At 46.5% G+C, this 16,647-nt stretch overlaps 1 protein-coding gene across 10 annotated transcripts in view; it reads left to right on the plus strand.

The window, feature by feature from the left end:
- TENM4 (teneurin transmembrane protein 4) overlaps positions 1-16,647 on the plus strand; it is an 816,614-nt gene that overhangs the window by 618,880 nt on the left and 181,087 nt on the right. For all 10 annotated transcript variants that reach the window (XM_043452828.1, XM_043452823.1, XM_043452819.1 and 7 more), the window contains 2 exons: positions 1,646-1,860; positions 3,510-3,720. In XM_043452828.1, coding sequence (XP_043308763.1) covers positions 1,646-1,860; positions 3,510-3,720 — 426 coding nt within the window. The remainder of the gene's footprint in view (positions 1-1,645; positions 1,861-3,509; positions 3,721-16,647) is intronic.

Consider the following 16,647-nt stretch of genomic DNA (forward strand, 5'->3'; position numbering starts at 1 on the left):
ATCTTAATGCTTTGTGAATTTGGCTTCTGTCTTTGAACTTTGAACCACAGTGTCGTGGTTTGCGTGTGTCTGCATTTTCAAGGTAAAAGTCTGGGGCACATTCCTTCCACAAAGGAATTAAATGCAAGCTCTTTCCCATGCTAATGACAGAATACTAGTGGTACTTTTATTGAGAGCGTGCATTTTAACTTTTCTGTTGGCATATTTTTAATTAAAATAACATTTAATGGTTTGAAGCTTAAAACCTGATGTTTCTGCCTAGGAGTTTATAAGGGAATGATAACATATGGAGAAGTTTAACATATAAATTGAATTTTATTATTTAAAACAGTAAAATATTTTATGACTACAACAATGCCCTGCCAAGCTCCATTTCAGCATCAAATGTGCTTTGTAAGGAATCTTACAAAGCTGGGCAGGGGCGGGTCTGGGGGGAGACACTTTAATTTCTTATTCCCCAAATGCTTTTTATAAAAAGTTCCCACAAATGTGTTTTCTTTACAGATGGATTCTTAGTCTTGAAAGTGTCTCTTCCAACATCTGTAGCAACACAACAAACCTTGAAACTAGGATACCCAGGGGGTGCTTCCTGGTGACAAATAAGATGGAGTCCGTTGACTTGGTTTTGGCTTGTTCGTGTCCTAAGGGTGGTCTTCTAATGCTCCTGTTCTCTCCTCCTGCCCCCTGCCAACTCCTTGGAGGGCTGATGTCTGGCAGGCAGTTAGGGTTTATATTTTTCACGTGTGAGTGTGTTTAATTACTATGTAGAGGAAGTTTGATAAGCAGCCTTCCTTCCTGGCACTTGAGGTGCCCCCAGGAAGCTGTCACTCCCCTGATTGGTGACAGAATTGGGCGAGAGATCTTATTCTCGACCAGCCCCCACTCCTGTAGCCTGCAGGGCTGGGGGCCTGGGTTGAAATCCGAGTATGTCAAAAGTTTTGTGCCTAAACTTGAAAAATCTCTCCAGCTTTACCCACCTTCAGCACAATGATACTCATCACCCTATCCCCCAGACAAAGAAGCGTTTTTCAGAAGTGTTTTCTGTGTTCAGTTGTACCCTCTTCCTCATCCCCCCCATCCCTACCCTTGCTCCCAACACAAACCCTCATCCACATGTCTGAGCCCTGGAATTGGGCTCCCAGATCCTAGTGAACTTGAAAAATACCTGACTCCACTCGGGTCATGCTTCCCACTGCTAGGGGAACCATTCTGAGTTGGAAAATTAACACCACCTTATTCCCTCTATCTTTTCTTTTTTAGCATGCATGCTTTTACACACACGCGGGTGCACAGACGCATAAAGTTATTCTCATATGACTGCAAGTGATTATTTTTAGGATCAAAATATATCTTAACAAGCTCTAGAATTATGCAGTAAACAGATGGCCCTTGGGGAGGACCCATTCTGCTTTGGAAGAATCCATATTTTTAGCAGAACAATTTGAGCATCCTTGGGGAAAAAAAAGTTCTGGACATTCTAACTCCTCAATGGGGGAGTCTAGTGCAGGGAGTGGGCTGGCCCTGGAATGTTGCAGAGAAGAGGTGGGAGGCAGAGGAGAGCCCTGCTCCTTCAGATACTCTGATCCCTGGTTTCACTTGTGGCTAACAGTGATGTTTTTGTCTTCCCTTCCCCATGTCTTGGTAGGAAAGCCCAGTAGTTTCTTTCCAGAGGACAGTTTTATAGACTCTGGAGAAATCGACGTGGGGAGACGGGCTTCCCAGAAGATTCCTCCTGGCACTTTCTGGAGATCTCAGGTGTTCATAGACCATCCTGTGCATCTGAAATTCAATGTGTCTCTGGGAAAGGCGGCTCTGGTTGGCATTTATGGCAGAAAAGGCCTTCCTCCTTCACACACACAGGTAACCAGAATGCTATGTACCCTTCTCCTCTCCAGGGGCTCCCACCTCAAATCTTAACCAAAGTCAGGAAACCTGATGCTGAAACCTGGATTCTTGAGCTTGGAGGGAGTTTCACATATTTTATAGTCTATTCATCCATTTGCCCTCTCTCAGACCCTACCTTTCAGGTGAGTAGGGCTGTATCCTTGGAGCTTTTTAAGAGAAAGGAATTCTAGGGAATCTCTCAATAGCCTTTTTACTAGTACCCAGTCTCCTAAGTTAAATTATCCAGGAAATGCAATCTAGAGAACACAGCATGCACATTGGAGTCAAACAGACCTGGGTTTGAATCCTCTCATCATCAGCTGTGTAACCTCAAGCCTGTAACATCCTCTCGGAGCAAGTTTCCTAGTCTGGCAGATGCTGATATCAATGCCCACCACGCAGGGCTGCTGTGAACAGTGGAGAACCACATCTAGAAGACAGCTAGTGCAGGACCTGGCTCAGAATAAAGGTTACTGTCCTTGTCTCTTGCATCCCTTCTCTCCTTCAGGGTTTCACATTTACCCGGACACATGTGCACCAGAAAAACTTTAAAACTCAAGCAGGGTGACTGACACTTTGCCAGTCATGATGGGTGAAGAGCAGACTTGTGTGAGGTCCTCCCGGCCCTGGGCTTGGAGTAACATGAATCACAGGCATCCATCAGACATTCCCTGGCCAAATGTAGTCTTGGTGACACTCAGCAGGTACTTAATTTCTAGGTAAAAGCTAGATAGAGACATTTGCTAAGGATGGAGTTGCAGAATAGTAGAGAGAGCCTGGACCCCTGATTTCTTTATTTACTGGTCCTGGATTTCCTGTCCCTAGACATTGTCATATGAGACAGGATAAATACCCATTTTTTTTTCTTAAAAGATAAATAGGTAGACAGTTGCTCAGTTTGCTTGCCAGTAGGACTTCACCACCTGCCTGTTGTTAGCACCGCGTGACTGTCTTCCCTTGAGTCTTTCATGCTAGCAGGCTTGGCTCAATTGGAAATTGTATTATTTGACACAGCATGTAATTATTGATGGAGTTTTGTGCTAATCCAGTTTAGTTCCCCTAAAACTGCTCCCTGAAACTGGAGCATTGAGAAAGAATCATTGACAAAGGGAAGATAGATATAAATCAAATTTTCCTTTGCACTTGACTGACATTTAAGGCACACCCAGTGCTCCAGGCCCAATCCTAGATCCCCAGGATTCCCTCCTGCCATCACCTGCGTGGAGTTGGAGGAGTTCAGTCATAAAATGGCTGGGTATCTAATCATGTGCCCATCAGAAAAGCATAGCTAAAAAAAAAAAAAAAAAAAATAGCATGGCCGTCCTGATTGATGTAGAGGTGTAGACTCAGCCAGAGGAGGACTCTCCACGCCCCAACTTACAGCAAACTGACACTTAAAAATAATCTACTAATTGTGCTGCACTCACCAGCGAATCAGGAGACTCCCACCTTGCAAAATGGAGTCTGGGAAGGACTTAGAGTTGGTCGGTCAACCTCTGCATGGCGCTGGCCTCTTTTGCCTGTTTCAGCTTATGTTCCCCTGCCTCCTCCCTGGGAGAAGCCTGAAGAATTTAGCATGGCGGTGAAGCAGTTCCCCTGCTAATTATGCTCTCTCTGTGCTTCAGTTTGACTTTGTGGAGCTGCTGGATGGAAGGAGGCTCCTGACCCAGGAGGCACGGAGCCTGGAGGGACCCCAGCGCCAGTCTCGGGGAGCCATCCCCCCTTCTAGCCACGAGACCGGCTTCATCCAGTATTTGGATTCAGGAATCTGGCACCTAGCTTTCTATAACGATGGGAAGGAGTCTGAAGTGGTTTCCTTTCTCACTACTGCCATCGGTAAGGAATCTCCGCCACTCTGGGGTATGTGGGGTATTGGCTGTCTGGGTGAGAGGATGCCAGGGTCTTAGGGGTTGAAGCTGACAGCGGGGTGTGTACTGTCCAGGGCTGCAGAGTCCAGCTGGATCCAGCATGAGGCCATCTTAACTGGGCTTGCTGGACAAAGGGTAGGAGTGAGATGCGGGGAAATGAAGGGAGGGAGTGACAGGAGGAGCTGTAAGGCCATGCGGGTGCCCAGCCCTGCTGCCCACCACCTTTCTGTCTGGTCTGTGGCCCGGTGTGTGGACCAGCCGCTTCATTTAAACACCAAAGGGTGAAACTGACAAGGAGACAGGAATTCTTGTCACTTTCCTCCAACACCTGTATCCGTCCTTATAATCTCTCTTGGTTCAAATCACTGATGATTATTTGGATTTTTTTTTTATGTGTGATTTTGCTTGCTTGATTATTTTGCTTTTAGAGCCAATAACCCCTGGCAGATGAGGAAAAAAAAAAAGTAGATAAAGGCTTGGAGAGAGGGTGGGAATAGCCATGCAAAGGGCTGCATAAACAGTGTAATCAGTCAGATGGAGGTTTTGTTGAGAACTGAGATACTGAGATGCCCTGAACTCTGGCGGACAGTGAGCCCCCATGATTTAAGTGAGCTCTCAGCCCCATCATGTCCCTTGCAATGGAAGAGCTCTTGTTCAGAGCGAGCCCCTTGGCTACCCCAAAAGCCTGGGGGTGTCCCAGGAGCCTGGCATCCTGTTTTAAGGCATTTCTCTTCTGTACCCACATGATGCAAAGAATTTGTCTCTTCCTCAAACCACCGTGATGTGATGTAGGATACAGTGGTCTCTGGTTCAGGTCAGAAAACATTTTATCTGAGTTCATATAGAAGCGCACTGACACAGCCTGGAGATAAAAATCCCCTACAGGAAAATAAAACTTCCAGAAGACAAAACTCCGCTAACCAGAACACTTGGTGTTGAATTTTCTGCCTCTGTGTGGTTTTGAGTTCTCCTCAAAGCTCTGTCTCAGTCCTTGGCTGAGAGTCTATCTGATATGGGAAATGGGATTTGAATAAAAACCTCCGAATCTGGTCCTTAGTCCCTAAAACTCTTGCAAGACCCTGGTTCTTCCATCGTAACAGCAGTAGCATTTTCAGGCCATTTTCCTCTTATTTGAAGTTTTGCCTTAGCATCAAGGCAGTGAATACCTTCCCATTAAATACAGTGAACAATGTGTAAGATTCCACTGTGACTGCAGGCTCAACATTCTACCCTCTTGGCAAAACGAGGGAAGCGGGGCTGTGCTGCGTGAGCCCTGGGGTAAGAAATATGACTTTGTGCTGTCCTTGTTTTCCACGAGTCTGTCCTAGCTGCTGGTCTCTGAGTACCTGGAGGGCAGGGACTTGGACGTGATCTCCTTCCCGCAGCCCACAACACAGCCGACACGGCGCCACTCAGCGCACGCGGGAGTTGGGGTGGGCTTCCCTCAGGCCCCCATTGGCAGCTGCCGTGTTGTCAGTTTCCCCCGTTAATGCCTTCTTTTGAGGTGGAGTGGAAACTGTGCTCACTTCTGAATCCCTACCACTAATCTGTGTTTCGGCCCTGCACAAATTCCAGCTCCTGTTTCCCTGAGGTTCTGGAATTTGGAGGCTCCAGCCTGGTGGTTAGTGATGACCCAGAGCCTCTCAGCGCTCCATTCCCCGTCATGGGAGAGTCGGTCAGGGTCCTCACCATCAATTAGTCTGACACTCGGCAGGGTCGGCCCAGCTCCAGACCCTGTTTCTTTTCTCTTTCTGGACTCGGTAGCTTCAGATCAGAGACATGATTTTCAAGTCATTAGTGGTCCCTGAGTTACGGCTTCATGGTCTCATAGCCTGATTCCTCTTAGGCACAGCATCATGCTTGCTAAGGTCTCCTACAATCAGGATTCTGTATTTTTAATAACTGAGCACAAATATGAAAGGATATTAATACAAACCCCCAAAGAAAACTACTTTTAATTAGGATGTGCCTCTCAGAGAAATAAAACGTCGTACAGTTAGGTACCTTTGCCAACTCTTGGCTTGTCAGAGCTTGCTGACCTCTTTTGCCATAATTAAAGAGACGGTCCTGCTTTTCCCTCTGGTTCTCCCATTCTCACCTAAATGATGAAATCTATCTTCACCTTCCTTAACCCTGTGATGCCTTTCAGAGCAGATAGGTGGTACCATGCTTCTCAGAGTTTTGTGGAACCACCTGGCGTCTTGTTAAAATGCAGATTCTGCTTCAGTCAGTCTGGGTGGATGTTTAGAGTCTGCCTTTTTTTTTTTTGTTCTGTTCTCAAAATCTTTTTTTTTTTAATTGAAGTATAATTGCTTTACAATGTTGTGTTAGTTTCTACTGTACAACAAAGCGAATGAGCTGCATGTACACATATATCCTCTCCCCCCGCCCCATCCCCTCCCCACCCGTCCAGGTCACCACAGAGCCCCGAGCGGAGCGCCCTGTGTCAATTAGCGGGACCCCGCCAGCTGGCTGTCTTACACGTGGCGGTGTGTGTGTCCGTGCTGCCCTCCCCACACTGTGTCTGCGTGTCCTTTCTCTGTGTCTGCGTCTCTGTTTCTGCTCTGGAAGCAGGTTCGTGTGTGCCAAGTTGTGTCAGTCGTGTCTGACTCTTTGCGACCGTGTGGATTGCCGCCCAGCAGGCTCCTCTGCCCGTAGGGATTCTTCAGGCAAGAATACTGGTGTGGGCTGCCTCGCCCTCCTCTAGGGAAGCTCCCTGACGCAAGGATGAAACCCACATCTCTTACGTCTCCTGCATTGGCAAGGAGCATTCCCAGGACATTCCCAGGCAATAGGTTCATCTGCACATTTTTCTAGATTCCACCTATATGCGTTAATATATACTTGCTTTTCTCTTTCTACCTAACCTCACTCTGTATGAGTGAGTTTGGGTCCATCCACATCTCTACAAATGACCCACCTTTGTTCTTTCTGTGGCTGAGTAATATTCCATTGTGTATGTATAGCACATCTTCTTTATCCATTCCTCTGCTGACGGACATTTATATTGCTTCCATGTCCTGCCTGTTGTAAATGGTGCTGCAATAAACATTTGGGGTACAGCGTGCAGTGAGACACTGCTCATCTGTGGCCCACATTTTGAGTAACAAGGGGTTCCAGTGTCTCATGGAGGGTGTTCTCAAATATTGTTGTGCAAAGCAATCACCTGGGAAGTGAGTCTAAAACTCAGATTCCTGGGCCTTCCCCTAGTAGGTCTGAGGCAGAGCCCAGGTGATCCTGATTCTGGTGGGCAGTCTGTCAACTTAGCTATGAAAACAAGTACCTCCTGAGCTCTGCTTTCTTTTTTTTGTTTTTTTCTGAGCTCTGCTTTCTATTCCTTCTTTCTCCCACTGACCCATGTTAGCTCTGTGACCGTAGTGTGTCCTGTCACTTCTCTGAGCCTCATCTTCCTTGTCTAGAAAGGGAAATAGTAGTATTGCTTGGCGGCCCCCACTGTGACGATTGGAGAGAGTGAACATAAAGTGCCCAGTCCAGGCTCCCGTGCGTGGAGGTGGTTAACATTCTCCCCCCGCCCCTTTCCCAGTCCACCTTCCTCTCACTGCCTTCCTGACTGGTCTGTCTTCCTTCAAGCTACGGTGATTGTTTAATGAATGCCTTTTCTTACTTTAATACCGAAACAGACTGACTCCGATGTTGCTATTAATCCCTCTCTCCCTGAGAGGCCCTGGCATTGAGTCTCTGCTGTCTGTGGTCGTTACCTGTGGGCCGTGAGTTGTAATTTGTCTTGGCAGCTTAATTAAAAGTTTAGGTCTTGTTTTAGTGAAGTCATTATGGTCCAGTATACAGTTGTAACTCTCAGGTTTGCTTAACACACAGTCTGGAATACGACCCTCCCTTCATTACATGCTGAAATGCAGAGCTAGAATTTAATAAGATTTGAGATGTCAGAATCCAGAGTATTTATATCTGTTTGTAATTAAGTAGCGGGAGAAATAATTGTGTTTAATTTAACAAATGGCTGTATTGTGTACATTTTTGCTTTTCCCTCATTTAATGCAATCCAGCTGATGATTTTAAATTGGTTTATCTTTCACCTTGAAAAAAATCTAAAAGCACTTTACAAATTGTATATACAAATGTATACACATGGAGACACGCTGTTGACAGAGCGCCCTCTGAACTGGATGTGTTTCTGTCTCTCACACGCACATGCACACAAACCACTGTGACCAAGCAAGTTTTATAATAAGACATGGCAGCTGTTTTCCGAAAGACTGGCCTTTCCCTACACGCAGAGATGGATAATTTGAAGGTAATGTTTCTGCTTCTGTCTGGGTTACCTAACCTTGCTGACCCCAAGTATTGAATGAAGTAGAAGGATTATTTGTTGTTGTTTAGTCGATAAGTCGTGTCCAACTGTTTGCGAACCCATGCACTATAGCCTTCCAGGCTGCTCTGTTCTTGGGATTTCCCAGACAAGAATACTGGAGTGGGTTGTCACTTTCTTCTCCAGGGGATCTTCCTGACCCAGGAATCGAACCCATTTCTGTTGCACCTTCAGCATTGGCAGGCAGATTTTTTACCACTGAGCCACCTGGTAAGCCCAGGGAGATTATACTAGTAGCTATAATTCACCGTCACCATTTACACAGGACTTGAAATACTCTCTTGAAGCCCTGCAGTAACTCCATAAGGTGATTATTTTTATTTTCACCCCCTATTGTAGATGAGGAAGTTTAAAGTCAGGCATGTTCAGAGGAAAGCTAGGACTTAAATTTGTATCTGTCTCACTCCAAAGCTCATGCTCTTCCTTCTTTAGCCATCTGCCTCTTTTCCCAGGATCAAGCCCCCTTTTTTGGATATTACGCTTCTTTTCTATCTGTTCATTCAGCAGACATTTAGAGAATGCCTCCTGTGTTTTGGGGGACCATGCTTAGCCTTTTTCAGTATGTGAGAAAACCTCATGAGAACTTTAGACAATTTGCATTTTGATCTCATCTTTACAGATGAAGAAATTGAGCCTCGGAGAATTTAATTGACTTGCCCAAAGTTATTAAGGGCAGAGCCAGGATGGAAACTTGGTCTCCAAATCCTGTGTTCTCTCCATGATGCCAGAGTGTCTTACTGTTTGCTCTGATGCTATTAAATATTTTATTTCTATTTGTATTATATGGAATATAATTTCCCCTTTATTAACTCCCCTCCCCTTTATATAACTTTCCCTTTATTATTTATAACTTCCCCTTATTAATATAAGTATGCATCTTAAATCAACACAGGAAGCTTTCTTGAAAAGTCATTAAAAAGACCATGGAAAAAACTCATAACATCCAAAACTTAAAAAATAAAAACACCTCCATAGGCATTGCTTGCAACCCCAAGACATGACAAGTCAGTGTTGCAGTGCTTCAGGTCTCCAGATAGCATCTTATCTTTTAATTTTGTTTGATGCTGAAGCATAAAAGGACAGATCACCCTGACATTGTGACAGTGTGAGCCACGTTGAAAAATAACAGAGGTGCCTAATAGTGGATTAAGAAACCCAGAGAAAAGAAATGAGAATCACTGTTAGACAATATAGACCCTGGTAATTTATGAGAAACATGCCCTGGTCTTCCTAGTCTGAGGACATTCATGCTCATTAAAGAGGAGAGTCCTTTTTGTTCAGGCCCAGGCAGCTGCTGTAAGTTGACCTATTCAGTGTCCAGGGCTAGAAGCAAATGTCGCCCCCACTCCCTCCCTCCCTCCCTCCTCCCTACCTTCCTTCCTTCATCTGACAATGATTGCATTCCCAAAGGATCATGCACTTTCCAAAGGTGGAGATACAGAGAGAGTATGATGTGGTTTCTGGCAAAAGTAGCTCATGGTCTTAACTAAGGCGTTGAAGCATTGACATAGTAAGTGTCTCTACTCCAAGGAAAAGAGAAGGAAGGGTCTGTTTTGGTCAAAGTGCTGTGATGGTTGGAGGAAGACAAGAACATGTCCAGCCAGATGGGTCAGGGAGGTCTGTCTGTGATGGGACCTTAAAGGATGGGTAGAATCCTCACATTTAAAGGAGGGAGGTGGGAGGGGATTGTTGTTGAGGACATTAATCCAGGTAGCAGGAACAGCATGAGCAAAAGAAAGGAAGGCAGAAAATCACGAGCTGGTTGTAAGGAGCCTGCAGTCCTGTCTGACTACAGCAAGGATGCAGGCAAGAAGTGGGTTGTCAGGGAGCACCTTGAGAGCCCCTCTAAGGGAGAATCTCATTATGCAGGTATTGGGTGCTGCTGCAGGCTGTGAGCAAGGGAATGAAATGATTTGAGATGGAGGCTTTAACTTATGGGGCCTAGAACAAGAGCCCATGTGTACCTGGAGCAGAGGAGATTTCCTGGGATTCAGCCTTGTGATTTCATGAGAAGCAAAGCTGGAGGGTGGGGGTGGAGAGGGCGATGAAGGAGGAACCAGGAAGGACAGAAGGACTGTTCAGTGGCACTAGTGGTGTTTTTATTTCCTGTCCCTGCTGCCCATTCCTCTTTATTCCCAGGTGTAAATAGATACTTTCACATGAGCTTCTGCCTTACAAGGGTCATCAAAGTTGGATTCTTCAGGATTTTCCAGAGTCCAGTGGACAGTGCTATTTCCATATCCCTCTTGCTTTGATTGGGTTGGATCACTGTTTGTAAACCTCTGGGTGCATTTTGCAAGGATATGGAGAGAAAAATATCAGACATTATATAGTATAGTTTGTGTAAAAACCTGCACTACTTCACAGAAGAAACTGAGGCACGTTTGAGAAATGATTTTCAGTTTCTCATAAGCTCTTCCCCCTGCTTCCCCACGTCCCCTTCCTCTGAATTACAAGGTATAATACAGCAATGAAGAAGCAAGGTCTCTGGTAATTAATTAACCTTCCTGTAAATGACATTGGCAGAACTTTGTGAAATTACTCCTGAAGACACCTCTTTGGAAAAGTGCCTTGTGAATCCACCTTGCCCTGAGGGCAGTGACTTATTCAGAGCAAAGTGATATAAGTGGAATGAAATTGTCAGCAGGAGGGAGAACTCAAGTCAGCACACTGGAGACAGACCATGGCCAAAACTCTGTGCGGGGGAGAGGAGCTCAGAACACCGGAGCACTTCACCTGCAGACTGGAGACCAGCCCTGCCAGCAGCTGTCCCTGCCCGCTGAAGAGGACAGAACTCGGCTCCCACCGGCCCGCCCCTCACATCTATTTTGTAGATTCTCTAGGGCCTGGGACCTCAACAACAGGAAAAAAGCAAAGGAAGTTCAAGGACAAAGTGTTGCTGTTGTTTAGTCGCTAAGTCATGTCCAACTGTTTCTGACCCCATGGCCTGTAGCCCGCTGGGCACCTCTGTCCGTGAAATTTTCCAGGCAAGAATACTGGAGTAGGTTGCCAGTTCTTTCTCCAGGGGGTCTTCCCAACCCAAGGATCGAACCCACATCTCCTGCATCGGCAGGCGGTTCTTTACCACTGAGCCACCAGGGAAGCCCAAGGACGCAGTCGGTACTCGCAGTAAAGCCTGTCTCTCCATGGGCATTGGAGAAGGAAATGGCAACCCACTCCAGTATCCTTGCCTGGAAAATCTCATGGACAGAGGAGCCTGGTGGGCTGCAGTCCATGGGGTCGCAAAGAGTTGGGCACGACTGAGCGACTAACACTTACTTACACTTACACTCCATGGGCATAGTTAGAAATGAATTTTTTTTTTTTTTTTTTCCAGTGGGTTTTGTCATACATTGATATGAATCAGCCATGGATTTACATGTATTAATGTGCAGGCAGCAAGATTTCAGCTAGAGTGATTTTAAATGTGATTTTTATGTTCTCACGCACACTCTTGGTCTAGGGCATGTCCCTGGGGTAGCACACCAGTGCAGCTTGGCATCAGGGACCAGCCTCATCCCGCCCTTGTGCTCTGCCATCCTCAGCTCTGACTGTTGTTTTCATGCTTGCATCTCATGGTCCTGAGATGGCTGCCGCAGCTTCAGAACTCACATCTGCGTGTCAGCCAGGAAAAAGAAAAAAAGGGGAAGGAGTGAGGGAAGTCAGGTTCTCCCTAAAACCCTTCGCTTACATTCCCTTGACGGAGCTGTGGCACACTCAGAGATGTAAGGAGGTCTGAGGAAGTGAATGTTTTTACTTGCCACCTGGACACTCTAAACAAAATTAGAGTTCTTGCAGGAAGAGAAGAAATGAACATGGGGCCATCCATGTCTGCCACAGGCTTCGCTGAGTCTGTTTGGCTCAAAAAGTCCTCACCGACTGCCCCTTACTGTGTGCCAGCCCCAGGCCCGGGCATTTAGGTGCAGCCATGAAGCAGACATGGCACTTGCCCTTGACATCCTCACAGGCTAGTAAGGGAGGCTAAGTGAGGCTGAGCGGAAGGAGAAGCTGCCTACATATTGGGTTGGCCAAAAAGTTCTTTCAAGTTTTTCTGGAAGCTGTTATGGAAAACCCAAATGAACTTTTCGGCCAACCTAGTACCTGAGGAGCAGGGAAGAAGACTTGGTTCAGTCTCTTTACAGCATCCTAGGCGGCAAGGACTTTTTTTTTATTAAAAAGAGCTTCAGAGCCCTTGGCATGATGCCTTCAGCAGGCTGGCTAGGAGGTCCAGAGCGGTTACAGGCAGGTCTGGACACTGCATCTGTTCATGTTCTCATTTGACCAGTGTTTGCTGGTTTGTCTTTTTACATGCCGTGTCCTGAGCAGGCGTTGGTGTCCCTGGTATATTAAATAGCCGTGCTTTTTACCCTCTGGAGTTTACAGACCTGCTTGAGACCGTGTGATGTAGACTCTTAAATTTAATTCCAATCATCCAATATACATCTAGATATATAATTTGTTTTTGTTTAGTCGCCAAGTCATGTTCAACTCCTTGTGACCCCACGGACTGTAGCCCACCAGGTTCCTCTGCCCATGGGGTTTCCCAGGCAAGAATACTGGAGTGGGTTTCCACTTGTAAATGGTAAATATTCACTGTGGTAAAGAAGAGAAGAGGGTGTTCTAGGGAAATAAATAAGGGACCTCATTGCGATGGCTGGAGCAGGGGTGGAAAGTTGTTGTTTAGATAAAGGTGTGGGGAGAAAATAGACCTAGCAGAGGGGAAAGCATGTGCAGAGGCCCTGGGACAGACACCAGCTGGGAGTTCAAGGACCTGTGATATGGTCACACGTGGAATGTGGATCAGAGGGCTGAGGGGTACCAGGTAAACCTGGAGAGATACTAGCAGCCAGGCTGTGTGGGCTTTAACACAGCACGTGAAGTTCCATTTTGTTGTGTATTTTAATTGATCCTAATGGTAGCGGGAAACCATTGTGGAATTTTGAGCTGGAGTGACCTAGTTTGATCTACATACTGGAAAGTTTCTCAAACTGTAAAACTGGGACTCCAGTTAGGAGGCTGTGTCCGAGATCTCAGCAGGGGCTTGGGCTGGTCTGGGCCAGGACTGAGGGCCTTGGAGATAAAGATAAATGAATCCTTTTGAGTTGTTTACCTGCTCTTAGAGATTATTGGCAGACCCCAGCTGGTAGGAAACTGTCTCCTAAGAGAAAAGATTAAGGCAAGAAGAGAAAAGGGTTAAAGAATGGTCCGTTTTAGGAATGGACAGCCAGGAGAGCCAACCAGTCCATCCTAAAGGAAATCAGTCCTGAATATTCATTGGAAGGACTGATGCTGAAGCTGAAACTCCAACACTTTGGCCACCTGATGCGTATAGCCACCTCATTGGAAAAGACCCTGATTCTGGGAAAGATCGAGGGAAGAAGGAGAAGGGGACAAGAGGGGATGAAATGGTTGGATGGCATCACAGATTCAACGGACATGAATTTGAGCAAGCTCCAGAAGCTGGTGATGGACAGGGAAGCCTGGTGTGCTGCAGTCCATGGGGTCACAGAGAGTCAGTCATGACTTAGCCACTGAACAACAACAACAGTTTAGGAGTGAAGACAGGCAGCTGAGGAAAAGTGACTGGGAGAAACACTGCAGCGAGGGTCAACAGAAAGAACTTAGATATTTCCAGGCTCCTGCATGTCAGCATTGCAGCCTTCTTCTTCCACCCAGAATCTCCATTTCACTTTTGGTTTACGCTTCTACCACTTTGGGATACATCTGGCGGGAGCCTCCACAAACCTCTTCTTTATCTAAATCATACTTTTAAAGGTAAGAAAACCAAGGCTTAGAGAAGTCACACGACTTGTCCCGGGTCACACAGCCACCAAGGGGCCGAGCCAAGACTGTAACAACAGCATTCTGTTGACTGAGCCCTGACTCTGTGCCAGGAGCTATACCAGATGCAGTTTCTGTTCCCAAACACCCTGGAAGTTAGAGGACGTGCGTTTCCACGTTACAGATAGAGAAACCACAGCTCAGAGATCTGAAGCTGTTTGCCGAGATCTCGTAAGTAGGAAATAGAGCTGGGTTAGCAACCCAGAGCCTGTGCTCTTTCTCTTACATTTTAGCGACCTGGTTTCTGGCGTGCAATGACGTCTGTGTGTGCCCTTATCCACTCTCACAGTCAGAGAACCATCGAGGCAGCTGGGTCTTAGAGATCATGGCCTTCGCCTCTCCTAGGCCCACAGGGTGCCCGCAGTGGGCTCACTGCCCGAGGCTACAGGGTTCTCATCTCCCTGGTCCTGAAAAACATCCTGATACTGTGCTCACTCCTGCTGAGGGAACCCCACTCCCACCCCCATTCAGGTGGGGTTTCTGATAGAAAATATTTTAGCAGCAATGGTTTAATTTTTGTATAACAGATGATTAATTTCTGTGTTCTGAGAGCTCTCCTTTCCCTCATTTGATGAAGGCAGCTGCTCCTCCCCATATTGCCAGCTAGCTTTACCATTACAGAGCAGTAGCCTTAAGACGGTTCTCACACCTGGTACCCTTTTCTTGCACTTTTCGGAAATGCTGATAGGTGGGACATGATTAAATGCGTGGCCTCCTGTTCTGTGGCACCCTCTGAGGAATAGCCCCCAACCAGGTCGGCTGGACTTGGCATTGGTGTTAGATAGCTGCGGTTGTCGCTATGGCTGGAGAGATGGTGTGGTCCAGAGAAAGGGCAGAGGCTTCGGAGTGGAACAGACCTGGGTTTGAGTTCTGGCTGCACTCTTTGTGAGCTGTCAGATGCTGGGTACATCTGAGCCTCACGTGTTGTTAGTAATAAAACCCACTTTAAAGAGTCTGATGATGACATGAAGCCGGGTGATTCATGACAAGTTCTCAGCACATTTTTAAGTGTCTCTTAATTATTCAACGTTTGCTGAACTTCAACGTGGTTAAGTGCTGGAGACTCATCAGTGAATAAAATAGAAGCTTTACCCTCGAAGAGCCTGTGGTCCCCTGGGAGACCTGACCCTCTCAAATAATTCCAACAGAATGTGGTCTGTGCCCACAGAGAGGTCTGGGCGAGCGCCCATGGGAGCAGAGAGGCAGGCAGCTACCTCTGCCAGGGGTGCAGGAGGAAGTTGGAGGCATAAAGGACATACTGTGAGAAAAGTACTTAGAGAGCTGGAAGGCAGTGTACAAATACTCAGTAATTTACCAGCTTAGGGCTAGAGCAGAAGTGAGAACCAGAAAGGAACTCTGAAGAGTTACTCAAGAATAATAATAGTAAAGGAGAAATAGTAGCCATCTCTGCTCAGTGACAGATGTGGTCACTGTGCGCCCAGCAGAAAACGACCACTATTAGCCTTTAGAGACGAGAAGAGAGAGCCTTTGAGCAGTGACTCAGGGCACGAAGCCAGGTCTTCTGAGTCCAATCTGGAGACTTCTCCTGGAGCCCAGATGTGGACATAGGACCCTGAACAAGGTAGACCCTCCCCAGAGGGTCAATGAGTACCAAGTGAAAGGTCAAAGGTCACACATACTCCCTGCCACCTGGAGCCTTCTTCTGTGGACATTAACTTCTGAACAGCTTGAACGAAAGAAGGCAATACTGCCAATTCAGGGCACTGCTAGGCACTTGAGTGAAGAATGTTCTTCCTGTTTGGGGAAATTCGTGCATTTCATGGCTGCTGGATTCAGTAAAAGAAAGTGAAAGTCGCTCAGTCGTGTCTGACTCTGCAACCCCATGGACTATAGCAAGTCTGAAATGGGTTCAAGTCTGCAGCCTTTCTGTGCCAGAAATATTGCAACTCAAAAATGGAAATGCGGGTTCCAGAACATTCCAACGCATTAACTGTTATTTCATTTTTTGAATAATTTTTAAATTTTTGGTTGCACTGCATCTTCATTGCTGCACGGGCTTTCTCTAGTTGCTGCAAGTGGGGGCTACTGTTTCTTGAGATGCTCGGGCTTCTCATTTCTGTGGTCTCTCTTGTTGCGGAGCACAGGCTCTAGCTGTACTGCCTTTAGTAGTTGGGGCTCACAGGCTTAGTTGCTCCTGGACATACAGAATCTTCCCAGGCCAGGGATCAAACCCATGTCACCTACACTGGCAGACAGATTCTTACCCACTGTACCACCAGGGAAGTCCTATTGCTTGTTCTGATAAGTTCTGTCTTCTGATTCAGCAGGGAGCCTCTCAAATGTCACATTCTAGATTCAGGTTTTGTCAATCTTTACAAATTCCTTCCTGCCTCTCTGAAACTACTTGGCAAAATTCATATTAACAGCTACTGTTTATTCACTGCATAGTATATCAAAGTATTATGCTGGATGTTTTAGATACACTGTTTCAGACCCTCTACAACAGGTATTTGTAAAAAATGCAACGCAGGTCTTTTTTCTTCAGAGAACAGTGGGATTCAGCATGTTTAGATGACTAGGCAGAAGTTTCATACCCAGTCAGCGAAAGAGCTAGGGTTTCAATCCAGGTCTCTCTGGCTGCAGTACCTACGCTTTTCCTCTTAGGTTCTTTTTCACTCAGGCCTTTGTTGTGAGAGTGCCTGGTATTTGCACTGGAGGTGGGCAGAGGGCATGGATGGGATGGTG

This window comes from Cervus canadensis, chromosome 29, assembly GCF_019320065.1.
Source record: "Cervus canadensis isolate Bull #8, Minnesota chromosome 29, ASM1932006v1, whole genome shotgun sequence".
Taxonomy (NCBI): domain Eukaryota; kingdom Metazoa; phylum Chordata; class Mammalia; order Artiodactyla; family Cervidae; genus Cervus; species Cervus canadensis.